The sequence below is a fragment of the Pollachius pollachius genome, assembly GCF_949987615.1.
Source record: "Pollachius pollachius genome assembly, chromosome: 19".
Taxonomy (NCBI): domain Eukaryota; kingdom Metazoa; phylum Chordata; class Actinopteri; order Gadiformes; family Gadidae; genus Pollachius; species Pollachius pollachius.
The window spans coordinates 1,596,105-1,620,596 of NC_136952.1; the positions used below are offsets into that span (position 1 = coordinate 1,596,105).

At 51.1% G+C, this 24,492-nt stretch overlaps 3 protein-coding genes and 1 long non-coding RNA gene across 5 annotated transcripts; 1 reads left to right on the forward strand and 3 right to left on the reverse strand.

Moving 5' to 3' along the window:
- Nucleotides 1-28: 28 nt before the first annotated feature.
- unk (unk zinc finger) lies at nt 29-15,378 on the reverse strand. 2 transcript variants are annotated; one of them, XM_079757211.1, is made up of 15 exons: nt 15,166-15,378; nt 14,629-14,838; nt 13,059-13,235; nt 11,915-12,054; nt 10,817-10,946; nt 9,696-9,813; nt 8,906-8,990; nt 8,088-8,407; nt 7,548-7,595; nt 6,017-6,191; nt 5,421-5,522; nt 4,932-5,117; nt 3,821-3,990; nt 1,528-1,788; nt 29-199 (listed from the first exon to the last, which is right to left on the reverse strand). In XM_079757211.1, exons 1-15 carry the CDS (start codon nt 15,306-15,308, stop codon nt 44-46), a joined length of 2,421 nt encoding a protein of 806 aa, XP_079613337.1. In that variant the 5' UTR covers nt 15,309-15,378; the 3' UTR covers nt 29-43. The 2 variants fall into 2 exon arrangements, with proteins under 2 accessions (XP_079613337.1, XP_079613336.1); XM_079757210.1 differs by having other exon boundaries at nt 10,811-10,946.
- A 912-nt stretch (nt 15,379-16,290) lies between these two features.
- Nucleotides 16,291-18,534, forward strand: LOC307090101 (histone H3.3A). The gene is made up of 4 exons (XM_079756647.1): nt 16,291-16,372; nt 16,996-17,134; nt 17,236-17,389; nt 17,818-18,534. Exons 2-4 carry the CDS (start codon nt 17,007-17,009, stop codon nt 17,944-17,946), a joined length of 411 nt encoding a protein of 136 aa, XP_079612773.1. The 5' UTR covers nt 16,291-16,372; nt 16,996-17,006; the 3' UTR covers nt 17,947-18,534.
- A 65-nt stretch (nt 18,535-18,599) lies between these two features.
- Nucleotides 18,600-20,214, reverse strand: LOC307090102. The gene is made up of 6 exons (XR_013812639.1): nt 19,945-20,214; nt 19,700-19,765; nt 19,506-19,565; nt 19,150-19,235; nt 18,779-18,873; nt 18,600-18,695 (listed from the first exon to the last, which is right to left on the reverse strand). It is a non-coding gene; the product is annotated as an uncharacterized lncRNA (long non-coding RNA).
- A 58-nt stretch (nt 20,215-20,272) lies between these two features.
- LOC307090190 (uncharacterized protein) lies at nt 20,273-24,341 on the reverse strand (the record flags this gene model as incomplete). The annotated part of the gene is made up of 10 exons (XM_079756763.1): nt 24,026-24,341; nt 23,763-23,870; nt 23,406-23,481; nt 22,673-22,829; nt 22,364-22,409; nt 22,147-22,205; nt 21,933-21,968; nt 21,760-21,812; nt 21,355-21,487; nt 20,273-20,521 (listed from the first exon to the last, which is right to left on the reverse strand). Exons 1-10 carry the CDS (start codon nt 24,060-24,062, stop codon nt 20,273-20,275), a joined length of 954 nt encoding a protein of 317 aa, XP_079612889.1. The 5' UTR covers nt 24,063-24,341.
- Nucleotides 24,342-24,492: the final 151 nt, after the last annotated feature.

Sequence of the window (24,492 nt, forward strand, 5' to 3'; positions counted from 1 at the left end):
AATCAGGACGGACTGGTCTGGGACCAGCGCCCCCAGCAGGTGGTCAGGAGAGCTGCTGGTCCGGGCTCTGTGGGGGGCACAGCGGGCAGGGGGCGGAGCCCGAGCAGCCGTCACACTGGAGGCCGTGAGCGCAGGGCAGGCTGACGGCTCCGGGGCCCCCGCACGACACGCAGCACGGCCGCTGCCGCCGGAACAGCGCCTGGCGAGGGACACGGTCAGTCAGTCACACGGGGTCGGGGGTGGAGCTGAGGGCTCTAATAGAGAGCCTGGGGGAGGGACACGGTCAGTCAGTCACACGGGGTCGGGGGTGGAGCTGAGGGCTCTAATAGAGAGCCTGGGGGAGGGACACGGTCAGTCAGTCACACGGGGTCGGGGGTGGAGCTGAGGGCTCTAATAGAGAGCCTGGGGGAGGGACACGGTCAGTCAGTCACACGGGGTCGGGGTGGAGCTGAGGGCTCTAACAGAGCCTGGGGGAGGGACACGGGGCTGTCAGTCACACGGGGTCGGGGGTGGAGCTGAGGGCTCTAATAGAGAGCCTGGGGGAGGGACACGGTCAGTCAGTCACACGGGGTCGGGGGTGGAGCTGAGGGCTCTAATAGAGAGCCTGGGGGAGGGACACGGGGCTGTCAGTCACACGGGGTCGGGGGTGGAGCTGAGGGCTCTAATAGAGAGCCTGGGGGAGGGACACGGGGCTGTCAGTCACACGGGGTCGGGGGTGGAGCTGAGGGCTCTAATAGAGAGCCTGGGGGAGGGACACGGTCAGTCAGTCACACGGGGTCGGGGGTGGAGCTGAGGGCTCTAATAGAGAGCCTGGGGGAGGGACACGGTCAGTCAGTCACACGGGGTCGGGGGTGGAGCTGAGGGCTCTAATAGAGAGCCTGGGGGAGGGACACGGTCAGTCAGTCACACGGGGTCGGGGGTGGAGCTGAGGGCTCTAATAGAGAGCCTGGGGGAGGGACACGGGGCTGTCAGTCACACGGGGTCGGGGTTGGAGCTGAGGGCTCTAACAGAGCCTGGGGGAGGGACACGGTCAGTCCCCGTGTCCCCCGTGTCCATCCCCCAGGCTCTCTGTTAGAGCCCTCAGCTCCACCCTCGACCCCGTGTGACAGTCCCACAGGCTTCATGGTGGAGCAGAGGGATCATCTCTCAGATCTGCCATGGAGCCTGTAAGGAGAGCGTTATCAAGGCTCTCTTGTTCAGAGTTCACCTGCTGTAGACTCTGCATAGCCCATTTCCCTTTCCGCTGACAAATGTCCTTATCGTCAGTCGCTTTGGATAAAAGCGTCTGCTAAATGCCGTGGATGTAAATGTTAACGTAAGCATTCAGTCAAACAGGCTCCGTAGTAGATCTGAGTCACCGGACACAAGTCAATTCACTCTACCTCCTGAGCCGAAGTCGACCACAGGTCACACACTTCTTTAGGAAGATGCACAATACAGGTGTGTGTGTATCTGTGTGTGTGTGTGTGTGTGTGTATCTGTGTCTGTGTGCGTGTGTGCGTGTGTGTGTGTGTGCGTGCGGGTCACCTGCTCCACGGTGTGCAGGCAGCTCCCCAGCTGGGCCTGCAGGCTGAGGGCGGGCTCCAGCGGGAGACGCTGCAGCAGCTGCAGCTGGTGGACGGCCAGGTGGGGGTCCTCCCCGCCCCGCAGGCTCTCCAGCGCCTCCCGCAGGAGGGAGGTCTGCCGCTGCACCGCCTCCTCCGCCTGCAGCCCCCGCTCCGTCTCCATGGCGATGCGCGAGGCGCGGGCCCGCGAGTCCTCCGCGTCCGCCTTGAGCGCCGCCCAGGTCTGGGGGGGGGGGGGGGGGGGTATACGGGTCAAACCAGTTAGAGACGGGTTAAACCAACAGTCGGGTTAAACCAACGGGTTAAACCAGCGGTCAGTTAAACCAGCAGTCGGGTTAAACCAACGGGTTAAACCAGCGGACGGGTTAAACCAATGGGTTAAACCAGCGGACAGGTTAAACCAACGGGTTAAACCAGCGGTCAGTTAAACCAACGGGTTAAACCAGCAGTCGGGTTAAACCAACGGGTTAAACCAGCAGTCGGGTTAAACCAACGGGTTAAACCAGCGGTCAGTTAAACCAACGGGTTAAACCAGCAGTCAGTTAAACCAACGGGTTAAACCAGCGGTCGGGTTAAACCAACGGGTTAAACCAGCGGTCAGTTAAACCAACAGGTTAAACCAGCGGTCGGGTTAAACCGACTATAACTGGGTTAAACCAGATAAGCGGTTGGGATTGGTCTATCTCCTAAATTATTTTCTATAGAGGGGGAGGCAGACCTCATCCACAGAGCAAAGGAAACACGAGCTTGCCAGATTCGTCTGGTTCCCCGGCTATTGTCTGCCCCCCTGTTGCTCTTGGTTGATATTCAAGCTTTTGATTAAATCAAAAGTCTTCATAAATCATAACGGGGCAAACACTATCCATCGTGACTTAAACTTTTGTCGACTGTAGCTAATGGTATTTCATTCTGTCGACTAGGAGGAGATGAGTCCAAGCAGCTCGTCTTGCCAACTTCCTGTCTTGACAATAAGGACGATGGACTGCATTACAAAACATTTATTTAGCGGACGCTTCGGCCCAAAGCGACTCACAGTGGGAGCATTGAACCGGGGAGATACAGAGAGCCATTCTAGTTCAGACGATTCTTCAAAACTGCTTCAAGTGCTAGAGGATACATCACACACACACACACACACACACACACACACACACACACACACACACACACACACACACACACACACACACACACACACACACACACACACACACACACACACACACACACAGCAGTCTCCACTCACCCCCTCACCCTCTCACCTGAGCCTCCAGTCCCCCCTCACCCTCTCACCTGAGCGGTGTGGCTCCAGTCACTCACTCACCCCCTCACCTGAGCCTCCAGTCCCCCCTCACCCTCTCACCTGAGCCGTGTGCCTCCAGTCACTCACCCCCTCACCCTCTCACCTGAGCCGTGTGCCTCCAGTCCCTCACCCCCTCACCCCTCACCCTCTCACCTGAGCCGTGTGCCTCCAGTCCCTCACCCCCTCACCCCTCACCCTCTCACCTGAGCGGTGTGGCTCCAGTCCCTCACCCTCTCACCTGAGCGGTGTGGCTCCAGTCCCTCACCCCCTCACCCGAGCCGTGTGCCTCCAGTCACTCACCCCTCACCCCTCACCCTCTCACCTGAGCCTCCAGTCCCTCACCCCCTCACCCTCTCACCTGAGCCGTGTGCCTCCAGTCACTCACCCCTCACCCTCTCACCTGAGCCTCCAGTCACTCACCCCCTCACTCTCTCACCTGGGCCGTGTGCCTCCAGTCCCTCACCCCCTCACCCCTCACCCTCTCACCTGAGCCGTGTGCCTCCAGTCCCTCACCCCTCACCCTCTCAACTGAGCCTCCAGTCACTCACCCCCTCACTCTCTCACCTGAGCCGTGTGTCTCCAGTCACTCACCCCCTCACCCCTCACCCTCTCACCTGAGCCGTGTGCCTCCAGTCCCTCACCCCCTCACTCTCTCACCTGAGCCGTGTGTCTCCAGTCCCTCACCCCCTCACCCTCTCACCTGAGCCGTGTGCCTCCAGTCCCTCACCCCTCACCCCTCACTCTCTCACCTGAGCCGTGTGTCTCCAGTCCCTCACCCCTCACCCTCTCACCTGAGCCGTGTGCCTCCAGTCACTCACCCCTCACCCTCTCACCTGAGCCGTGTGCCTCCAGTCCCTCACCCCTCACCCTCTCCCCTGAGCCTCCAGTCCCTCACCCCTCACCCTCTCACCTGAGCCGTGTGCCTCCAGTCCCTCACCCCTCACCCTCTCACCTGAGCCGTGTGCCTCCAGCTGTGGTCCCAGGACTTGAGGGTGCGCTGGGTTTCCTCTAGCTCCTGCCGTAGCCGGCTCATCTCGGCCGTCTGGGCAGCGGGGGGGGTTCCGGGGGAGCCCTGTCCCGACGGGAAGTGCTCCCAGATGCTGCTGCTCATCCCGTTCAGACCTGGAGACGTCAGAGCGTGACCCTTGACCCATACCGTACCTCCTCACGCAACACAGCCTCATAACCTACGACTAGGGCTGCGCCATATTGGAAGATAATCGTATTACGATATTTTGTCTATCATATATTTTTGTGTTTTTCATATTGAGATTTAAAAAAAGATTGGCCAATATACACTCGTTATACAGAGCTTGATGATAGCGAATTAAATGGGATTTTTTGTTTTGTTTTGAGGAAACAATTGCAACGCACTCTAGAAAAAGTTCCTGTTTTTGGACTTTTCTGTAACCAAGACGATTCCATGCAACTGATGTTGTCACGGTTTCGATACGAAAACGATATATCACGCAGCCCAACACACGACTATAACATTATACACCATATCGTTATCGAAACTCTGGGAGGCTTTGTGGAAGATGTGGACCCGACAGACCAGCCACAAGCCTCCTCCTTACAGCCCCTTAGAGTCAAGGTTAGCCCCGGGTTAGCCCTGGGTTAGCCCCGGGTTAGCCCTAGGGTCAGGGTTAGCCCTGAGTTAGCCCTGGGTTAGCCCCGGGTTAGCCCTAGGGTCAGGGTTAGCCCCGGGTTAGCCCCAACCTGAGCCCTAGGGTCTGGGTTAGCCCTAGGGTTAGCCCCGGGTTAGCCCTGGGGTTAGCCCCGGGTTAGCCCTGGGGTTAGCCCCAACCTGAGCCCTAGGGTTAGGGTTAGCCCTAGGGTTAGCCCCAACCTGAGCCCTAGGGTTAGGGTTAGCCCTAGGGTTAGCCCCAACCTGAGCCCTAGGGTTAGGGTTAGCCCTAGGGTTAGCCCCAACCTGAGCCCTAGGGTCAGGGTTAGCCCTAGGGTTAGCCCCAACCTGAGCCCTAGGGTTAGGGTTAGCCCCGGGTTAGCCCCAACGTGATCCATCAGACCTCATGTGGTTCCCTGTGACCCCTCAGCCGTACCTAGAGAGCCGTGTGATTGGCCCATGTAGCCGCTCTCCGATTGGCCGAGCTGCGACAGGTGTGAGGAGAAGAAGGGCGAGGTGTGCGTTCTGACTGGTGGAGAGGGCGATGGCGAGCTGAAGGGGGCGGAGCTACTGAGGGACCCTGGGATGTTGACGGGGGCGGAGCTCTGCAGGTGGCTGCCCCCTGGAAGGTCAGACAGAAGGACACTTTCATTTATGAGAATAATATACAACATCTTTGTAGATAGACCTTGTTTCAGATCTGCATCCTGGCTTACACTCCGTGCACTGGTCCAACACCACCCTAAAGGAATGCATCGCAATCAGAGAACACCACTGAACGCTCTCAAACCTTAATACCTACAGCCTGCTAACGTTTAGCACAGGAGTGTGTGTGTGTGTTTGCGTGCGTGTGTCTGTGTGTCACACATAGACACCTAGTAGTGTGTGTGTGTCTCTCCGTGCGTGTGTGTGCGTGCGTGTGTACCGCGCATCACCCCCCCGCTGGGTGGGTTGGAGCTGCAGTCGAGGCTTCTCTCCAGCGCCGACACGCCGAAGTCGTTTAGGTCCAGATCGTCCAGCGCAGACTCTGTAACACAACAGAACGCACACACACGCTCAGCTACACAACACAACACAACCCACGCACAGCAACACAAACCAACACAACGCACGCACAGCAACACAAACCAACACAACCCATGCACAGCAACACAAACCAACACAACGCACACACTCAGCAACACAACACAACCCACGCACTCAGCAACACAACACAACACACACACTCAGCAAGACAACGCACACACGCACGCTCAGCAACACAACACAACACACGCTCAGCAACACAACACAACCCAACACGAATACACTCAGCAACACAACACAACCCATGCACACTCAGCAACACAACACAACGCACACACTCAGCAAGACGACGCACACACGTACGCACGCTCAGCAACACAGCACACGCTCAGCAACACAACCCAACATAACACACGCACACACACTCCAGTTCTTAACAAGCCGAAAGGAAACCCAACCTAACCCTTCGAACAGAAACAGAAACGTGTTTCTCACCGACCACCGACTCCACCGTCTCGCTGGGGGGGTAGAAGGGCCGAGCGTTGGCGTTCATGCCCGAGCAGAGGCCGGCCCCCAGGGAGGCAGGGCTGGGCGGGGTGGCCGCCAGGCTGGAGGGCACGCTGGAGGACAAGCTCAGGGGACTGCCCACCGGCAGGAACACCAGCAGGTCCTGGTGGGGGGGGGGGGCATGGTTTATGGAGAGACTCGCTACGTTGACATGCACAGCTTCATCCGTTTTTTTCCCAGCGGACCCGCTACATTAGTGGACCAAGGACACAAGAGTCTCCTTGTTCTGCCTATCTTTCTTTAACTCTACGCTAATGTACATTAAAGGGTAATTCCGGTGTAAAACGGATTTGTTTTGTATGATAACGAGTTGAAACGTTCGTTTTGGAGCACAAAAACCGTATATAGACGCTTTCTTCAGTTGGCTGTTTTTAGCCGATTCTATCAAAACGCTACAAACTTGGAACGATGGGGGCACTGGTTATGGTAAAAACTAAATCGCTATTTTAAATCACTTAAAAAGGCTAATAGGTAGCCCGACACTTCTTTGGTAGTATAATAAGGGTCTTAACATATAAAACAAGGCATTGAGAACTTTGTAAGTGTACAGATTGTTTATTAAAAATGACATTTTATACACACAATACCATCAGTAGATCACCCGTCAACGCCATTTTGTTTTTAAGACTCGATAAGTAGATTGGCGAACACAGAGCTTGCATGTTGCTGATGGATGTCACAATCTCTGTGTTCGTCAATCGACCTATCGAGTACAAAGTTCAAAGTTACAAAGTTCTCAATGCCTCGTTTTATATGTTAAGACCCTTATTATACTACCAAAGAAGTGTCAGGCTACTTTTAGCCTTTTAAGTGGTTTAAAATAGCGATTTAGTTTTACCATAACCAGTGCCCCTATCGTTCCAAGTTTATAGCGTTTTGATAGAATCGGCTAAAAACAGCCAACTGAAGAAAGCGTCTATATGCGTTTTTTGTGCCCCAAAACGAACGTTTCAACTCGCTATCATGCAAAACATATCCCAAATCTATTTTACACCGGAATAACCCTTTAAGGGCCATTAGAAGACGCATTTATCCAAAGCGACTTACAGCGGTTAATACACACTCACACAACGACGGCGGAGTCACCCCCCCACAGGGCGACAGCCAGCTCGTCGGGAGCAGTCAGGGTGAGGCGTCTCGCTCAGGGACACCTCGACACTCAACTAGGAGAAGCCAGGTTCGAACTAGCAACCTTCTGGTTACAAGTCAACCAGCTCTACCTCCTGAGATGGGCTTTTCCCTAACCCTTTTTTGTTTCCTTCTGTGCAGCCTTTGGTACAGATGTACATCTGTCCAGCATGCCGGTACAAGTTGGCCGATGGGCATATCCTCAGCTAGGGGTGATTGTCATCAGCTGTATTGTGTGAATCCCGGCATGCACAACGGCGTGACTGGAGAGAGAGCGAGAGAGAGCAAGAGCGAGAGAGAGAGAGAGAAAGGGGATGCAGGGGAGATGTACCTGTTTGTTCCGCTGCTCCAGCACAAAACTCCTTTGCATCTGCTTTGCCTTTGAAGAACAGAAACAGAACGGGTTGAGCCAGAGGACCACGGGTCACGCGGCCCGACACAACCAAAGAACACAAACAAAGAGCCATCCATCCCTGTCTGTTCAGCGATCACCTCTGCATAGCCTCCCCCCTTTCCTCCCACCACCCCTTCTACACACTAATTGTCTGAGGTACGTCCTGGCACTTAAAAATAGCATTGTGTAGCGTCTTATCCTAGCTGTCTCTGTTGTATACGGGGAATGGGTTAACCTAGCGATGGTTAGTGCTTAGCATTTGGTTCTAGGAACATCCTTACTGCACCGATATACTGTTGTTTCTCTTTCTTCTGACAGATGTACTTATTATATTATATATACTATAGTGAGTCGCTTTGGATAAAAGCGTCTGCTAAACACCCTGAATGTAAATGTACATTTCTACGATACATTTAGCAGATAAAACGAATATGCAGAACGTGTGTGGATCAGCCAGGTGTGAGCGGCCCCCCTCACCTGGTCTTCCCTCTCGAACCCCGGGGCGCGGCCGTACCCCGCCTCCCGCCCCCAGGGGGAGAGCGGCTCCCCTGTGGGGCCCCCGCCCCCTGACGCCTCCTCGCAGAGCGCCATCACTCTTCCCAGCAGCCCCTGCTCCGCCATGCCCCGCCCCCCCGTGCCTGGCGAGAAGGCCAGTCCCAGGCAGCCGGGGGCGTGGCCCGGGGGCCCCCCCGGACCCGGGGAGGGGCTGCCCGCAGGGAGGGGCTCCGGGGCCGCGTGGTGGGGCACCGGGGAGCCGGGGTTGGGGAACGGGGGCTCCGTGTCGGGGACGAAGGGCTCTGAGGGGGAGGAGGTCAGGGAGAGATGGTGAATAGGCTGAACCGACCCAGTGCGGTCCAATGAAGCCCGTCGTGAGTTGGACTGTGAGGCGTTATCGATCCGTCCCCCAGAGGAGCACCTGTGTGTTTCCTCCTGAATATCGTTAGTCCTGATGGGCAATTTCATTAACACGTTGCACAACGACATCAAACCGCCTTCTTTTTGGTGCTCTTTCACTGTGGAAGACTCCTGAGCGTTTAAGGCTGCACTGAAGCTCTGCCAAAACCGCAGTTGAACTGCACTGCTTCACAAATAAAAAGGAAAAAGCCGCTCAGCGGTGGCAGTGGCAGTGACTTCAGCGGCCTCCATGTTGACTACACCTCGTGCTGCCTGTGTGACGTCACCTGACACACGCAGTTCCTCACACTGAAGTCTCACATCGGCCACATTTTTATAAACAAGAAATAAATCTGAATGGGAGTCTAGCAGTGGTACCGCGGCCTCTCATTGGTTCTTACTTTCGATGTGAGCGAAGGCACAGAAGGGCCCGCGGGGACAGCTGCCGCTCTGCTGCATGTCGTTGCACTTGGTGGACTTATAGATCTGGAGAGAGAGCAACAACACGCCCAGAGAGAGGCTGTCAAACCCATTGATGTTAGCATGTTAGCCTAGCCTCCACGTACAGCCTCGGGCGTGAGGAGGCCAGGATGAGGAACATCCAGAGAGTTTGGGCAGGTCAATCGCAAGCCAGCCCTGATGCTGAGCTTGAGCTGTGATTGGTGGAAAGAGCGAACGATTAACCGAATTTAAATCGAAATCGCGATGTAATAGAACGCGATATGCAAATCACAATGGCTGTGATTAAAAGATTAATAATAACAATAATAATCAATTCTTTTTTGGATTTGTTGCCATTACTGACTGAAATTTATTTTTTCTTTAACAATTCAATAGTTAAATCAAGATGTTATAATATCAATTCATCTCAACACGTCGGCCTGGCCTAAGGGAAAGAGCAGTTTATATGTTGACTACTTCCAATGTTGTGTTGGTCATACTAAAGAATGAGTTATTGCTCTTTTAGTGAATAATACAGAACATATGGAACTCAATAAATAAAATAAAAATCGCACATTAAATCGCGATATTGGTCAAAATAATTGCAATTAGGTTATTTCCCCAAATCGTTCAGCCCTAATTAGAATCCATTGTGCTGTTATGATGTGTGTGTGTGTGTGTGTGTGTGTGTGTGTGTGTGTGTGTGTGTGTGTGTGTGTGTGTGTGTGTGTGTGTGTGTGTGTGACCTACCTCTGGGTGGAACTGCTGCTCGGTGCGTGTGTGACAATACTGGCATCCCTCTGCCCCTTCACATTTACTGGGGTCTCCCCACTCCTCGCTGTGCTTCACCGCTGGGCAGGGCAGGGCTCTGTGGGGGGGGGGGGGGGGGGGGGGGCACACAGCAGGTGGTCTCACACGTCTGTAATGGCTAACGCCAGACCTCATCTCAATCTACACTGAGAAGAGGCCTGTGAACCACACATTCATTTTCTCGTGTTTGAGGCGTGGTTTACGATTGCCCGGAGCCGTTTATTGGGCGCTACGAATGTCTTATCGTGTGAGTCTGTACGTAGCTCATAGCCAATCGTATCAATTATACCAGATGAAGTATGTAGAGCGACAGAAATTCGATGAGGAAGAAGACGATGGGTGTGTCGCATAGACGTCGTCATCGTCTTGCCGTCCCTCTCTGTTCTGTGATTGGTTCCCTATCTCAGGCGAAAAATCGGATCCATGGGATCCAGGCTCATTGCTAGCCTGGGTATACCCAGGCTAGCAATGAGCCGTCCTCCAGCTGCATACACTGACGTGTGATCAGCGGCTCAAGGTTTAGAATGTGTTAACGTTCTCCAGGCCTGCCTTGTGTTTGTGTGTCTCTACCAGTGCTTGTGTGTCTCTGCTTGTGTTTGTGCGTTTCTACCTGTACTACACACACTGTGTTTACGTGTCTGTGTTTGTGCGTCTCTAATCCTTGTTTTGCGTCCCTGCCTGTACTTGTGTTTGTGTTTGTGTGCCTCTACTTGTGTTTGTGCGTCTCTATTTGTGTTTTTGTGGCGTATTTGTGTGTCTCTACCTGTACTTGTGTTTGTGCGTCCGTATTTATGCGTTTGTACCTGTACTTGTGTTTGTGCGTCCGTACCTGTTCTTGTGTTTGTGTGTCTCTACTTGTGTTTGTGCGTCTGTACCTGTACTTGTTTTTTGTGCGTCTCTACCTGTGTTTGTGTTTGTGAGTCTCTCCTTGTACTTGTGTGTCTTTATTTGTGCGTTTGTACCTGTACTTGTGTTTTGTGCGTCTCTACCTGTGTTTGTGTTTGTGCGTCTCTCCCTGTACTTGTGTTTGTGTGTCAGTGTTTGTGCGTTTGTACCTGTACTTGTGTTTGTGCGGGCTGCGGCGGCGGTCTTTGCTGTTGTGGTAGTACGGGCAGGCGTAACCTTGGCGACAGAGGCGTGGTGGTTTCTTGCAGAGCTCCGTCTTGTAGTGGGACAGCACGTAGGTGTTGTCTGAGGGGGGGGGGGGGGAGACAGGGAGACGCCAGATAATTACCACCTGCAGAATACATCATGGCTCCTTTGATTGTCTCCTTTAACAACCTCCATTATGTGTCCTGGCCCCGCCCCCTTCATACATCACACCTCCATTGTGTCCTGGCCCCGCCCCTTCATACATCACACCTCCATTATGTGTCCTGGCCCCGCCCCCTTCATACATCACACCTCCATTGTGTCCTGGCCCCGCCCCCTCTCATACATCACACCTCCATTGTGTCCTGGCCCCGCCCCCTCTCATACATCACACCTCCATTGTGTCCTGGCCCCGCCCCCTCTCATACATCACACCTCCATTGTGTCCTGGCCCCGCCCCCTCTCATACATCACACCCATCACAGCCGTCGACTCCGGCAGCGTAGGAACAGGTTATCATCGGTGGCAGTGACTCAATGAGCAGCTCATTTGAAACTACATCATGTGTACATTATGAATCCCAGATGGGAAACATTGGGAGAATCCTAGCTGAATATATCACAACATAAAGCTGAATATATCACAACATAAAGCTGAATATATCACAGCATAAAGCTGAATATATCACAACATAAAGCTGAATATATCACAACATAAAGCTGAATATATCACAACATAAAGCTGAATATATCACAGCATAAAGCTGAATATATCACAACATAAAGCTGAATATATCACAGCATAAAGCTGAATATATCACAGGATAAAGCTGAATATATCACACTATTAAGCTGAATCATAATGAAAGACAGCTGAAGACGTGAGTCTGGGTTTAAATTCTTCCTTTGACCGTTATGCATCCTGCCCCAAGGTGAGTATAAGGAACACATCAAGACTCAGTGTTACGTTTTATGGCGAAGCTTCAACCTACGGACAGCATGTTACCATTACCACCATCAGCATATTTATGTTGCGTTATTATTATGATTATCATTATTATGTAATACCTTGCCACCGCGGCTCCTCACTCAAGATCTTCTCTATGAGGGCCGTGCTGGCGGCCTGCCCTGATTGGCCGTCCCCGCCGCCGCTGCCCCCGCCCTCCGTGGCCCCGGGGCCTCCCAGGGACTCGATCACCTGCACCTCCCTGGAGGAGGGAGAGGAAACACGACATCAGCCCGGAGGCTCACAGACCTGCTCCGGGAGGACCTCCGTCACAACGCCCACTAGCGCTTCCACGTTGTGCAGGGTTTGGTGATGCGTCACATTCAGGGCATTTAACAGACGCTTCTCTCCAAAGAGTTCACAAAACATACTTTTGATTGAGAATGTGATTTGTATGGGAAATGCTCACCTAGACATAGGGCTGGGCGATTAATCGAATTTTGACCGTGATTTCGATTTTAGCGTCAAACGATCACAAAATTAACATAATCGAGTTTTGCGATTTTTTTTTTAATATTCTTTTTAATATTTTTTATTTATTGTTTTATAGAAAGCGCAGAACAGCTGGATACATATCTTTAAATTATTTTAGATTGGAACATTTTCTTTTTGACCATTTTGTGTATTTTTAAGGCAAATTTTCAAAGTTCTGTTACAAAGTTTTCTTTGGGAGAGACATGCTGAATAAGTACATGTTTTCAAACTCAAAAATAATCGTTTGAATAATCGTGATTTCAATATTGACCGTAATAATCGTGATTATGATTTTTCCAATAATCGAGCAGCCCCATGACACGCTAAGAGACATGGAAACCATGTTTTAGTTATGTTCTGTGTCTGGTTATGCATGGACTTACACAGAACACAACTAATACACTTAATGATACCAAAGACCAATCTCCGTTGGATGTCCCGTGGTATGATGATGTGAGCCATCTGCTCATGGCTGAAACATGCACGAGGTCATGAGCCTGGAAGCTCAGAGACTACGCCTTAGGCGACACTCAGTCCACGTGTACACAAACGACCCCAATGCAAAGTCCTCCTGACACACACACACACACACACACACACACAGTAAGACAGGAAAAAACCCTGCTTTAACGGATATGGAAACAAATATTCTCGCATCATTTGTTTCAATTATGTTTTTTATGCCCATGTCTTAGACACACACACACACACACACACACACACACAGCGTACCGGATGTCGAACACGGGGCTGCGGAGGTCGTGGGAGCCGTGGGCGAAGGCGCAGTGCGAGCCGTTCTTGGAGCAGTGGCCCTTGCCGTCCGTCTCGTGGATGCAGGAGCCCGTCTTGTAGTAGCGCAGGTGGTAGCGCCGCTCCGTGTCTCCGGCCGTGCGGTGCAGGAACGCACACCTGGGAACCGGAACAGCACAACGCGCGTGAGGGTCGGGACCGCAGCCAGTAGAAACACACGCTTTAGTCTGCATGACGACAGGGCGCTGAGGCCCAATCGGACTAAACGGGGGCTGCAGGGATTCTGTTTACACTCAGGGCGCTGAGCGGAGGCTCTTATCCAAAGCAATTTACAGAGCGTACGTTTGTCAGAAAACAAGAGGAACAAAAATATATCGCGTACAATAAGTGCCAGGACGTACAACATGGGGGGAGGGGGGCTATGCAGGGTCCAGGTGAACTCTGAACAAGTGAGCCTTGAGTGTTTTGCAGAGGCTGGTGAGCGCCTCTGCGGTCCTGGCACCGGCAGGAAGAGATGGCATCAACGTTTGTCTCTCGTACATCAAGAGCTCAACCATTTTAACCAATCTTTGATGATTTTATTCAGAATAAAAAAAACATAAATCTAAACCCAGGTGATGTTTTTGTTTTGGTCATGTTATATGCGTCAACCGGGTTATTGGTCTTTAAATACATGTGAAGGAGTCACTCTCAAGAAGAACAACAAATATTAATTCACAAATAGCCAGATTCATACTGCCAGCCGAGTGTGAAGAGCTCGTCTGCCGAATAGATAAGCAGACGCTAATGTAGATACTGAGTACTTTGCGTCAAAGTGCTCTTAATTTGACCTCCAGAGGTGGATGATAAGCGAGTATAAAGCCTGTACTTGAGCACGTTATCAGTGCTTCTGCAAACAGCATAACGTGCCCATTGGTTCGTATTAAATCAATACCCGGTACACACCCATTACTTTTTCATTTTTCTGTGGTTGAGTTTGCACATGTATACTGCAACATACAGAATATACGGCCCAAACTGTGCAAACAATCTACTTAAACTCTTTTCACACCTCTGTGTAGAGGTATGCAGCCACTTTCTCCCCGAGAAGACGGTACAGTTTACGACCCTTCCAAATGGTTATGAGGCCACTCGCACGTTTGCAAAGCCTCTGGTATCAGCGCACATCGGAGCAGCATTTGCATTTGTTTGGTGTGCACAACTGGTCTCTGATAGCGGTCGTTACACCTCAATGACTACCAAGGGCGATGCAATACGTCTTTCAACTGCTAATGCTAAGAACGACCTGATAGGGGTCTGGTTTGATGCAATTGTTGATAGCTTCCACCTCTCAAAAGACTGCCATAAATGAATAGCGTGCACTTACACAAACCACCCTCAACCAAAACTTGTTTTTACACTATTTTACATGGGCCCCAAGAGTTTTAATTTCATACAAACTCAAACCTTCAGTGTGGAATGGCCCTGTTGATTTTAACAGACGTTAAAAAAAACCACAACACTGACGTTATATGTGTCTTAAACTGATGTGAAGCACAATTTAAAGACTCACTCGTCCCCTTCGGTGCAGCTGCCCGTCCCCTCGTCGTATTTGGTGCAGTACACATCGGGGCTGTAGTTGAACGTCCCGTCCCGTCTGCGGATGGGTCTTCGCCGCCGCTGGTTCAGGAAGTGCCAGTGGAAGCAGGCGAAGGGCCGGTGCTGGGTGCATTTGTGCTGGACAAACAGCGGGCACTGCTCGGTCCGGAACTCCTTCAGGTACCTGGGGGGGAGGAGGAGGAGAAGGAGACGGAACCATCACCGGGCCGTCCATTGCGTACACACCGATACCAAGTGTTCTGAACTAAAGATCGCAGCGGGCCTCCAACTCCAGACGCGCCAAACTTTATGCACACCCTCATATTATTGAGCGTTTCCTGCAGCATGAATATACACATATATTCTGTCACGTATACTCAGTGGTGCATGGGGAGCCTTTATGTGAGCGCACTTCTATGCATGTGTGTGTGTGCGTGTGTGTTTGTTTACACGTGGATGTGGATGTGTTTGTGTGTGGGTGTGTGTGTGTGTGTCCCACACTAGTACGTACGTGTAATGCTGAGGCTTCTCGGGCTGGATGTTCAGCCCGTTGGCGGGAGAGGTGGAGCCCCCCGCGGGGGAGGAGGAGACGGAGGATGGGGCCGCTGGCCCCCCCGGGCACGACGACGGCAGCTGCGGGTGACTTTTAGACATTTCCCCGCGTCAGGCCTCGTATCCACGATCTTGTTTTTAGCTTGCTGTGGCTATACTGTGTTAGCTCCCAAATCCGCATTCTGGAATGATCTGCGCATGCGCACGAACAAAGGGGGAAGTGGACGCAAAGGGGGTAATGTGTTGCGTGGAGTCCCACACACACACACGCACACACACGCGCGCACACACACACGCGCGCCAGTGTTGTACAGCGCACATTACGGCGGGTAGAAACTACAAAGGCAGGACATTTCTATATGATGAATTCTGATGTCAAATTTTTCCAACGATTCCATGGCTTTGTCAGAATAAACGGCCCATAGCGGTCCGGATTGCGCTAAATCTTCGTCTCCTTCTTGTGGTCTTTAGTCGGTTGTAGACCAGTCGCATGGAGCCTCAGGCGCCCCCCTCTGGACTGGAGTCAGGACGCAGATACACACAATAGAATACAGTTCAAAGTGCACATTCATACATGAAAACACATAGATCTGTATTTATTGATCTATATATGTGCATAGAGATTGAAATATACATTTTCCTCTAGACGTATATCTCTTTCTATATACCTCTCTTATATCTCTCTCACTATCTCTCTCTCTCTCTCTCTCTCTCTCTCTCTCTCTCTCTCTCTCTCTCTCTCTCGCTCTCTATAGATAGATAGATAGATAGATAGATAGATAGATAGATAGATAGATAGATAGAGGGATTGATATATATTATCTAGGCCTAAACTAAATCTACATTTAGGGCATTTAGCAGAAGCTTTCATCGAAAGAGACTTACAATTAAAAGTACTTTTGTCAGAAACTCTAGTTTCTGCATATATATATCTATATTTATATATGTGTATCCTTGTACATCAAAACATATATCACACATTAAAAAAATATGTAAAAATAATCCGCAACAATTGAAACCCAGACGGACCAATCACAGCGTTCCCGTCTACATGTGACGTCACGCTGTAGTATTTATAGCCCTCACCAACTCTCGCAACCCACACACAACGCGAAGGAAGACGTCAGACGGTTTTTTGTTAATCCTCATCGTTAAATCTTCACACGGTAAGCCATTTAGTTTTGTGTTTTTATGGTAGAATGGTGGTTTTACACGGACCCCGGCGGTGTTTCGGACCCCCAAGCAGCCGGAGCCCGACCCGCGGGGCATGGGCTGGCGGAGCTAACGGCTAACGTTAGCTCCTCATAGAACAATGGGTCGGAGCGGACCACCGCGGGTCCACGGTCTACAGAGTACCGCCAGCGGATCATGTGTTGGGCCTGCAGGCCCTAACCCTTTACAACTAACATGGGGGCTGACGGTGATGTCGGTGGACCGCCTGCTCGGGCCACGACCGCCCGGTCCGCTGGATCCGAGCGCCCGCTGGGTCGGCCCGCACCGACCGCCCGGTGGCCACGGTGTTGTAGGTGCCTTCCTCGACGGGGAGGCTGGCCGTAAACCCGGCAGTGACACTAGATGGGTGGAGTGGAGCGGTTCTCCCTGCCTCCCCCACTGATGGGGGTTGGGGGGAGCCAGTTTGAGCGGTCTTACCGAGCGTCTCCCCGCGCAGGCGCCTATTGTGCTGCTTTTGTTTCGGTCGGCGTTTGTTGTGGTCGCTGGCGGCAGACGTCATCGATCGTTCCAGGAAGGTGATCATTATTAATGAGCTGTGTATTTTTTTTGTTTTTAGTTTAGTGCGCCATGGCCAGAACCAAGCAGACCGCCCGTAAGTCCACCGGAGGAAAGGCGCCAAGGAAGCAGCTCGCAACCAAGGCGGCGAGAAAGAGCGCGCCGTCCACCGGGGGCGTCAAGAAGCCTCACCGTTACAGGTAATGACGTCATCCGGGGCGCGTGCTATTGCCGTTGCCTTTTAAACGCGTTTCACTGTTATGATATCTATGTTTAGTAATTGTCGCTGGTTTTTTGCTAGGCCGGGTACCGTGGCTCTCAGGGAGATCCGTCGCTACCAGAAGTCCACCGAGCTGCTGATCCGCAAGCTGCCCTTCCAGCGGCTGGTCAGGGAGATCGCCCAGGACTTCAAGACCGACCTGCGCTTCCAGAGCGCCGCCATCGGCGCCCTTCAGGTGGGCCAAAGAACCGCTGCGTTCACTCTTGACAAAGAGACAAGGCTCTTTTCCATTTAAATATACATCAAGATCGTTTAGCCAACACGACTTGCCTTAAGTTTTTGACAAAACAAGAGACTATTATTTTTTAAGTGCAAGTGCGTTCACTGTGAAATGAGTGCATACATTAAGTGCCAGTTTTTCGAATACTTAATACTTAATACTTTCGAATACGTCTTTTATTTAACTATTTATTCACGGTCAAACATTAGGTTAAAGCATTCCCAATAGTCAAACAAAGAGGGCTACGATAAGACGTCATTTCTAAGTTCCAGGACGTACAACCTGCAATAAGTGTAAGAGATGTGGCAATAAGTAGAAGATGACGCAGAAGTCCACAAATAAAGGAGTCGAGTATTGATTCTCTCTCTCTTCCCCCCCTGCAGGAGGCCAGCGAAGCCTACCTGGTCGGTCTGTTCGAGGACACCAACCTCTGCGCCATCCACGCCAAGCGCGTCACTATCATGCCTAAGGACATCCAGCTGGCCCGCAGGATAAGAGGCGAGCGTGCCTAGAGGAGACTACCCCCGGGCCGACCAGCGACCCTATTTATCCCACTCCAATGTATTGTGGACATTTATCATCAGAATTTATTTTTTATTTTAGAACGACACCAAATGCATCCGTCATTCCACAAACCGGAACTCAGAGCAAAGTGGTGGTGTTGGTGGGGGTGGAGTTGCTCCTGTTCTGGTGATTGGGTGGTGCATTTTAACCATACATTCATTACGCCCGCCCCCCACGGCTGGCTTTTTCCTGGAGCAGTCTTGAGTTCAAGGCTCGGATGAGGCGGGGGGGGCCTTTCCTGAAGGTGGACATGACTATTTTTAAAACAAAATGGCTGACTTCTTCTTGACATCTTCCACGAAGGGCGGTCCCCCTCTTACGTTCTACTTCCTCCACCAGCCTGTTTCGTTGTAGCGTTGGGTTATTGTTAACAGCTCACTGTACACCACGATCCCCAGCGGAGACAACCCGCCTGTATTTTTCTGGACAGCTTTTTACATGTTATTTTTCCAACATAAAAATCTTGGCAGCTACATTTAATACTATTTATGAAGTGGTGTCACATGTCTTTCTAGTAAAGGTCTTTACGAGTACAACATGTCTTGTGTGTTTTTAATGTGAGCAATGACTAGACTGTTAGTTCAAAAAACGATTTTTAATCTACACATCAACAACGTCGTACTTTGGATCTCCAGGTGGATAAGGGAGTCTTCAGCCGATCATCATACAAACCACTCCGTGTGTTTGAACCCTGTAGCTGTAAAACGAGTGACGGGTCAATACTGGACAGCTGATGGTACCATGGTTGTTAGAGCGTGCCCTACATTAGCGTCTGGTTACCTATTCGGCAGACGAGCTCTTCACACTCGGCTGGCAGATTTGTTCTGAGCGCCACACAGCAGAAGCCAGGCGCTAGATGTGTTTCTGGGGAGTCTCTGTGAAAGCGACCAATCAAGAGCTTGGATTACTGAGCCAATGGCAGCAGGCTAGGATTGCCTATGGGGAATTACGTCACTGCTAGAAGGGCTGACATCCATTTGGATCAGTGTTCATGAATTTTTCATGAGGTGTAACCAGTTATGTAATTTTTCTTAAATTGGGTTAACGCGTTCAAATGGCATTTTAAATTCACTTGCACACCCATAGAGCCCTTTGATAATGCGCTTTATGATTTTGTAGTTGGACTACAAAAAAAAGATTCTCATACTTACGCCACGCAGAACGCAAAGATGGTGTAGTCTGGTTGGCCAAACCTTCCAACACATGAGATCTCGGGATAGTGATGCTGGAAAAGTTCCTAAAGGAAGAACATTCAAGAACCAGATCAATAGAAGCTCATGTCGGTATCTAATTGGGCATTGCATTCAATTTGAACAACCTGCTTGTTACCGGCTATATGACTTGTATTGTTACACCAAAACTATTTATATACAGCACACGGTATTCGGCTGTTTATGGAATAGAAAATCAAATGAGACCTGCCTCCCACAAAATAAGTCTTATTTGTAAAAATACGCAAACTATGCACACCATAATATATAACATTTGAATGGTCAGCACTACCTACCGTGTTACTGCTTTTTTCTGTGCAAATCAAATGTGTTTCCTTCAAGTCCAAGTACACTTCCTGTCGGCCAGATTACATGAGTTTAGCATTTATGATAAAAGAGTAAACCAGGTCTTCTACATGATAAACACCAGTGGTTATCATCATGCATCATTATGTGTTTGTAGGACAGGAGGGGAGGGGCGGGCTGACACCTTGCTTGGCAGGTTCCTCTGCAGCACCTGTGGGATGGCCTGTTGCAGAACCTCCTTGCCGCCGCACTGGAAAACAAACAGGATAGGAGGAAGGATAGAATTATCTCTGTCTGGCACACGCTCATGTACATGCAACCATGTACGCACAAAACAAAATTTGCACAAATGCATAAAAAAATAGTACAAAGACGGTCATTGAATGCATGCGTAACACACAGACACTGAATAATGGCACACATACCTACCATTCCAATATTGGCCTTTCCCAAGTACTGCAGAACATACACAATCCTGCAGGAGAGAGAGGGTCAGTCTCATCTATACAGGACTGAATAATGAAACAACTGGTGGCGTAGAGTAGACTACGTCACACAATCCGTGTCCATTCAGGGAGCAGTTCAATGCCAAAGAGTCCTTTAACCAACCCTCTGGTTAAAACAACCCAAAGAGGTTTACAGGGAATGTTCCTCGGGTACGCTGCAGACATTGGGGTTCATCCCGGTTCAGGGCGGGTGTCCGACCCCCCCACCAACCTGTTATCAGGCCCCTCGTTCCCCCCCACCATCCCCACCATCACCCAACGAAATCCCCCCCAACCCGCCTTCCGTCTGTGAGGCACAGCGTGGAGGAGGCGGGAGGACGGTGGGGGGCGGCCTGGGGGGCCGCGGCCGGGGCCAGTCCCAGGTCCAGGGTGGGGTTCTCCGTCCGCAGCTCCCGCAGGAGCCTGATGAGGGGCCGGTACGAGGAGCCGTCGCGGGCCCTCCAGCGCAGCACTCGCAGGGTCAGCGGCAGGCCCTTCAGCCTGGAGAGGACCAGGCCCGCCTGGAACACCGGGAGAACACGTTAGGCAGGACCAGGCCCGCCTGGAACACCGGGAGAACACGTTAGGCAGGACCAGGCCCGCCTGGAACACCGGGAGAACACGTTAGACAGGACCCAACGACCTGGAACACCAGGAGAACACGTTAGGCAGGACCCAACGACCTGGAACACGTTAGACAGGACCCAACGACCTGGAACACCAGGCGAACACGTTAGACAGGACCCAACGACCTGGAACACGTTAGACAGGACCCAACGACCTGGAACACCAGGAGAACACGTTAGACAGGACCACGCCCGCCTGGAACACCTGGAGACCACGTTAGACAGGACCCAACGACCTGGAACACGTTAGACAGGACCCAACGACCTGGAACACCAGGAGAACACGTTAGACAGGACCACGCCCGCCTGGAACACCTGGAGACCACGTTAGACAGGACCACGCCCGCCTGGAACACCTGGAGACCACGTTAGACAGGACCGCTACGACCTGGAACACCGGGAGAACACGTTAGACAGGACCAGGCCGGCCTGGAAGACCCGGCAGACCCAGTAGAATGTAGGACGGAGGTAAACAGAGCAGGGAGGGCTGGAGCCTGGGGGGCTAACGGCTGCGTCGGGTTCTCAGAGAAACAAGGCAAACATCACAAGACAGGCTGTGGTTATCTGTCTAGCAATGGCGTGGCCTTCCAGGAAAGACTGACTTAACATTTAACACACTCAGCTGAACATTGGGCAGTGTACATACTCATTGTGGCGATGTTTTTACATGACTCTCTGACTTTAAATGTCACTGGGTTCTGTATAACTGAGATGGGGCGCCGGCGTACTTGTCCGTTCTTGGAGTTGCGCAGGGAGACTCCGTTGATCTCATCGATGATGTCCCCGGGGCATAGGGCGCGGTCTACCTGAGCTTGGCTCCCCGGTAACAGCTCCAACACAAACACACGACCTCTCAAATACCTGAGGGAGGGGGCCAGGAAAACAGAGGAATACCGGCACATTAATGTACCGGTGCACATCGATTGTTTGAGCATGTGCGTAAATCTTTTGTTACTTCCCTTGAAGCTAGGCAACCTCACGCTGAACACTTAACAGGTCAATTTAATCATTTAAAGTCACAAAATGGAGGGATACGCTACCTATTGATTGCTCGTTAAAATGTGATGGGAGCGAATCTTTATGATGACGCGACGACGGCATTAGTACCCACACCTTTACAGGGAAAAACTAACCTCAGCACCATTCCCAGTTCCCGACAGGGCACTGTCTCGTATATCTCACACACCTGTGGACGACACAATCTGAAGTCACACTTCCCTGCAGCACCACATTCAGAGGGAATATTTCCCCATAAGACACTGACAGTGACTCGGCAGTAAAATCCATCATGGGATTGTTTCCTTACTGGTAATAGCCAGCTCTCGTCCAGAAAACTGCAATTCTGTCAAGAAGGAAAAAGTGAATAATGAATGATGTGCCTTCAACTCTATGATACACACACACGCACGCACGCACGCACGCACGCACGCACGCACACACACACACACACACACACACACACTCACACACACACACACACACACACACACACACAAACACAGATGTTGACATGTCCTTACTTCTATTTCCAGTTGGAAGTCCATCTGAGAGAGGACGAGGAGCAATGACATGAAGGGTTCTGAGAAAGGGGAGGAGGGATTCAGACATCAAGGACTGATGAATCCTAACCAGTCAGTAAACCAGTGGTTAGCTAGTTATTGACCATGGTTTACTCACTGTGCAGTTTGCAGGTTCCTAAATTTGAATGAGAAGATGAGAAATGAAAAAACTACTCACCCACAGATTCCTCATTCCTTAGGATTGAACAAGATGAGCTGTACCACTGTGAAAATAGCCAAAATGATACTTTTAACCATATTATATGTACCTCCCAACACACAGGCAGATCTGTATGGCTAATGCTGAATTTCAACCAGATAACATAATCACAACACACAATATTAAGCCATATCCCACAGGAGACGGTTCAACATTTTCATCCAAAGACCTAGGTTCTTGGAGTTCTGTGGACGGTGTCCACCCCCCCCCCCCCCCCCCCCCCCCCCCCCCAGAGGACTGAACACAGGACTAGCAGAGGAGCCCGACCTCCAGGACCCGGGGTGTGTGCAGCAGGTGCATGACGAAGGGCCCCAGGGCCTTGCGCCTCAGAGCCAGCCGCAGCAGGTAGCGCCCTTTGCCCTGGGGGCCCAGCAGCTTCTTACACCCTCGGGTCTGGTCCAGCACCAGCGACAGGGCCGAGTAGCTGGGGGGCAGGGAACACGGGGACATGAGGAGTCAGGACAACAGTGGACAGCTAGGGTTAGGTTAGACATGTCGTTAGCCTCCTCGTAGCATAATTAAGGTTCCTCTTGTATTTAGCGTAGAAAAATGTCTCAGTCGTCAGATATTGATTATGGAGTGTAAAAGACAATCTGATTGGCCCAGGATACAGCCGATGAGGCACAGTGAATCTGCAGTGTTAGGAGAGCGCAGATAGGTTAGATATCACAATTCGGCCAAAACAGGACGTAGGCAATGATGCTTTGAGGCTCATGACGTTGGTATCATGTGATGATGATAAGTGTTACGATGATCTTGTTGCATTCATATTGTTATTACAATGGAAAATTACTTTCTTTTATCAATGTCCTCCTCAATAATGGGATTTTGTAGAAAGCATGACGCATTTCTCTGGGTCGGAGAAGCCTGACCTCAGAGAGCACACTGTCGATGTGTCAGCGGTAGCAGTTATGTCATGTATTTAAGCGGTTTGCTGACTGCAACTGTGCTTCCGTTGGGTTGGAGTGGGAGGGGTGGAGGGAAGCCCGAGGACCCGTACCTGCCGCAGGTGTCATATTGGGGGAGGAGCTCGAAACAGTGCCAGTAATCCCTGTGTACCAGGCTGAGAACAGGCTCTAAAGCAAAACAAATAAAGGAATTAATAATAACACTTACCTGACACCACACCCATATCAAAAGCGTGCAATAAGGATGCAAATAACCATGTAATATACTACTACTAAAGGTATTAATGAACGATAAAACAATAAAAAATATAATAATCATCATCTATGGTATATCATAATAAAACCAGGAGTCATGATATGAAGAACAAGTGAATAAACATACGATCAATTGCGATAAAACAGACGATATTTGGTGAATATGTGGGGACTCAGTATGATGGCGTACTAACGCTGTAGTCCTTTCCTCAAGATGAACTCCAGCAGCTCGCAGCAGGAGGGCAGATGCGCACTGCTGTCCGCCACCACGTTCCCATCTGACTGGAGGTTCATGATGCACACTAGAAGAAAACAACACCGTGGTTAGATTCACCTGGAGCGCAGCTAAGGCTTATTCTGATCAAAGAAGAACATGTCTCAATATTGCCTAGGATGAGTTTATACACACTGGACGTTTAATAACCACAATCAGGAATGTGTATTTATTGCATTGTACCTTTGAGAGTCCCGAGAAGCGCGTCTTTCGGAGCCATGTTCCTGTGTGCGTCTGAGGTCGGAGGCGGTGGAGATGCGCTCCTCCTCGGCTCTTCCTCAACCTGACACCCTGTCACTCTCCTCTATCCTCACTTCCGTGTGTCAAGGATAGAAATACCGAAGCACTTCCAACAATTCCAGCACACGGTATACACAGTACAGACGGGAGAGTGGTCTTTAACCACGGCGATCCAGGTCTATTTCACCATATATGTAAATTATGTTTATCGGATGCTGTTTGTTGTCCAAAATGCGCTCCGGCTTCACTGACGCTCCTGCAGAACAGATGGGAGCGTAGAATGAAATGTACTGTTTACCCTGGAACAGTAATAAAATGTGTAAGGGGGGGGGACAGCGACATGCCGTGGCGCTGTGTGTAATTACACCCAAGAGGTGACACCCATGAATCACCCAAGTGACAGTTGTAAG